This window comes from Leopardus geoffroyi, chromosome E1, assembly GCF_018350155.1.
Source record: "Leopardus geoffroyi isolate Oge1 chromosome E1, O.geoffroyi_Oge1_pat1.0, whole genome shotgun sequence".
Taxonomy (NCBI): Eukaryota; Metazoa; Chordata; class Mammalia; order Carnivora; family Felidae; genus Leopardus; species Leopardus geoffroyi.
Genome location: NC_059330.1, coordinates 39947405 through 39951591, shown reverse-complemented (window position 1 = coordinate 39951591; position 4187 = coordinate 39947405). Strand labels below are relative to the sequence as shown.

The 4187-nt window shown below is 54.1% G+C and overlaps 1 protein-coding gene across 1 annotated transcript; it reads right to left on the bottom strand.

The window, feature by feature from the left end:
* Positions 1-2100: 2100 nt before the first annotated feature.
* On the bottom strand, positions 2101-4187 carry LOC123603673 (keratin-associated protein 9-1-like). The gene has a single exon (XM_045488819.1). It carries the CDS (start codon positions 3201-3203, stop codon positions 2706-2708), a length of 498 nt encoding a protein of 165 aa, XP_045344775.1. The 5' UTR covers positions 3204-4187; the 3' UTR covers positions 2101-2705.

The window sequence follows — 4187 nt, the reverse complement described above, 5'->3', positions numbered from 1 at the left end:
CCTTCCTTCCTTCCTTCCTTCCTTCCTTCCCTTCATTCTTTAGTTTCTTTCTTTCTTCTCTTCCCTTTCTCCCTCTCTTCCTCCCTCCCCCCTTCCTTCTATGCTTCCTTTCTTCCTCCCTCCCTTCTCCTTTTCTCCCTACTCCTCTCCTCATCCCCCCATTCATATTCCACCATCTTCTTCTGTTTCTTCCAATGATTTTCTCCATCCGCCCGGCTAATTAAGAACATAGTGGAATGAATGGTGACAACCATAGCCTGCCAAAGACGTCTGAAGCCACCAAACCTATCTCCTGGGTACTGGTGTGTTTGGGACAACTTCTGCCTACCAGCTCTGCACCTCAATGCCTAAGTGCCCTTTTCACGCGCAGCAGAATGTCAGGCTGCCTGAGCATGCCACACGGAGAAAACACACTCACCCCTTGCTTCTGGAGAGTGTGTTTATAAAGACTCCAGCTCCCTCATGGCTGAAATAAGAGAATCTCAACCTGTGTGTGTGTGTGTGGGTGTGTGTGTGTGTGTGTGTGTGGGTGGGTGTGCTCGCGCGCGCGCACGCATGTGCGTGTTTGGAGTTGTACCGTTTCTGAGATACCTTTCAGGTTAAAGCTTTGGTTGCAAACTGTGATGCTGGCCTCAAAGTGTTTCTTCCCTGTGACACTTCCCCACACTCGGACCAGTGTGATATGACCTCCCCAAAGAATCCACATTCCTGGACTCTTTACTTAAGAGGAGCTTCTGGAAAACCAAACTCTGACCTTCCTTTACCCCACTCAGTCTCAATTTCCTCACCTCTACAATGGGAACCTTAATACCTACTTTGCAAATCCCTCCAAGAATTAAAGGGAATGCTCATGAAGGATTTAGTCAACATCCAGCCAATATTCGGAGACACGGGTCGTGTCAGGTTTTCATCTCATTTTGCCAACATGGCGCTCTTGAGAACCAGCAGCGCTAGGCACGTTTGGCCTTGGCAGTCTCTCCAGAGCATCCTGGGTACCTAGTCCCCAATGGTGGCATGTGTCCTGGATAGGGGCCTTCGAAGCTCATCAGAGGTCCCTCCACTGCTCCCAGGAAGTGACCCGGGGCCCTGTCTCCTATTCCTCTCAGAGCCTGAATCGGCCTCACAGCCCTGAGTGCTGAGGCGGCACCAGTGGCTCTGGACCAGGAGCACCAGCCTTCGTCCTTGACTCCTAGGAATGCACACGTGGTTGTCTCTTTTTTCTTCCTCACATTCTCCTCGCCCCCACGGAGCAGGCATCGTTTTTTCCCCCCTCGGTTGCTCACACTTCCTCCACAATATAGCAGAGCTTATTCTGTTTCCTTAGATGGTTCAGAGCTCATGGATGACTCAAAGTCCTACATGCCCATTGCACGATCTCTCTGGCCCTGACACCACGCTTCATCAACTCTCTGGGCAACATTTTGCTCACGATGACAAACTGCCTTACGGGAGGGGAGATACATAGGTTTGGCAGAAAATCACATGATGCCATTTCACTATACCATCAGGTGCTGGGGACGAGGAGGCCAAACAAGAATGTGATACGCACGACCCAAACACAAGCGTGTTCAGCTGCCTCTGTTGCTCACGAGGACACCGCAGGCTCACCTGTAGGTGAGGCAGAAGAGTGCTGAGGGGCTGGATGCCACCCAAGGCAACAGGAGCATCCCGTGTTCCCCAGGGCTCTAAAGGGCAGGTCCCGCTGTCCTCCCATATGGCTGCTGTGGCTGAGTTGTAGGACACTGATGTCTACAACGTAGTGCCAGTGATGGCCCGCCTGTACAGGAGAATAACACTTCTGCGGTCAAAGAAGGCCTCGGATGGACACCTGGCTGGCGCTGAGACTAAGGGTGTCTGCTACCACGTCTGGAGATCTGAACGTAAGTGCGCTTCAGCAAGCGCCCGAACCACAGTCCTGGATCCGAGTGTGTCCATGTCAGCTGTGGGACATTCCACCGTGAAATCTCCTCAGCCGAAAATGCGCGTAATGACTTGTGGAGGACTGTGTATGGCTCCACACGGACACTGCATGTGATGTAAAATGTACGTACAAAACCTCGCCCTGGAAACAGGGTACAAAAACACAAAGACGATACGGGATTCCAACTGATTAGGATTTATTAAGAGATACAGGTGAGACTCCCCGCGTCTAGGGAGACATTGAAAGGGAACGTGACAGGCAGCAAGAGGCGTACAAGCTTCATGAGTACACCGAGAAAGGAAGCATACCCGTGTGGGCTTTCGGCCGTTTCCACGAGTTATAGGTCATTGCTGAGGAGTTGTTTCGCTGACGTATTTAGAGGGACAGGATAAAGTTCTTGACTATGGAGACCAAACAGAGATCCTGACTCTGTATCAGGATGGGAGAAGCTGGCACATGACCCAGAGGAAGGAAAGAAGAAGCGAATCAGGGAGAAGCGGTCCACAACTTCATCAGGCTGATTCACAAGATGGCAGACAGGCAGGCGAATAACCGAGACGTTGGGGATTGCGGGCTGGCTTTCCGCAACGCTTGGCGGTGACCCATTCCCAAGTGGCAAGTCAGATGGCGGTTCTTGGCGAGGCAATCAGCAGCAGGAAGGCTGGCAGCAGGATCCAGAGCCCTGGGCTAGGCACCCAGGCAGGCAGCAGCAGGTGGGGCGGTAGCAGGTTCTCGTGCAGTACACGGGGCTTCAGCAACCTGGCTGGCAGCAGCGGGACCCACATCAGTTTTGTCCACAGCCGCTGGACCCACAGCCGCTGGACCCACAACAGCTGGGCTGGCAGCAGGTGGTCCGGCAGCAGGTGGTATGACAGCAAGTTGGGCAGCAGCAAGGCTGGCAGCAGCTCGACCCACAGCCGCTAGACCCACCGCAGTTGTGTCCACAGCCGCTGGACCCACAGCAGCTGGGCTGGCAGCAGGTGGTCCGGCAGCAGGTGGTGTGACAGCAAGCTGGGCAGCAGCAAGGCTGGCAGCAGCTGGAACCACAGCCGCTAGACCCACCGCAGTTGTGTCCACAGCCGCTACACCCACAGCAGCTGGGCTGGCAGCAGGTGGTCCGGCAGCAGGTGGTGTGACAGCAGGTTGGGCGGCAGCAAGGCTGGCAGCAGCTGGACCCATAGCCGCTGGACCCACAGCCGCTGGGCTGGCAGCAGGTGGTCCGGCAGCAGGTGGTCCTGCAGCACGTAGGCTGGCAGCAAGAGGAGCAGCACGAGTGGGTCATGGTGTCAGGCGTGGAGGGTGGGCAGGTCCTGTCCGGAGGCGAGGTTGTCAGATTCTGGTGCCTCCTCCGGTTCTGGGGCTTTTATGCGCTGGACCCCCGAAGGTTAGGCCAATGGGCAGGACTTTCCTTGTTGGTGTTTACATCGTTTTCCGTAGTCACTGGGGGAATCATAAACGAGGAAGCTGTTTCCTAAATGTTAGGAATCGTTACAGAATAAGTGTCTAATGGTTTCCTATTTGAGAATAACTCACAGAAACCTTTTCCAATGAGAGGAAGGTGGGCACATCAGCAGCATCCTTCTTGTTTCAGTGATCATGGCATCCATCGTGTGATCACGTTCTGCTGGGGTGGCTAGGCTCACAGCAGTGTTCCCTCCCCAGTCTTTGCCCTTAGACCTTAAGTGGATTGCGAGTATCTCTGAGGTGAGGGGCATGATGCTGATATGTTCGCTGGGACAAATGTGGTAGATCCCTGAGCCCAGTTCCGTTTCCCCACAGAAGCCGGATTCAAGACTCCCACAGGCGTATCTGTCTCCTGTAGCACCCAACCCCACCTGCGTATCTCAGTTCAATCAAAGACCCTTGCGTAGCCCATGTCTGGGGCTTTCTCTGCCACATGGCAAGGCAGAAGCAAAGCAGGTGGGGAGAAGCAGCAGCAGTACTCTGGGACTAAGCAGGCATCAGTCAATATACGTCCTTGTTGAACAGGACCCCTCTGATTTTCCTAGGGTCGAATGCTTTCACCGGAGGTGGGGCTTTCAGGGGCATAAAGGCGGGGGCAGTATGGGCAAAACCAGGTGAGTTGGGGACTCTAGTCCTAACCTTGTTAGCTAGCCTCGTCAGTGTCCTCACGTAGCTCATTACATCTTCATTTATGGTTGCTCTTTCTTTTTTCTGTCAGGCTGTCGTTCTTTTTCTGCCTTTCTCCCTTCCTCCCTGCATGCCTGTCCATCCCTTCCTCGCACCGTGCCTTCTTTCCTTCCTT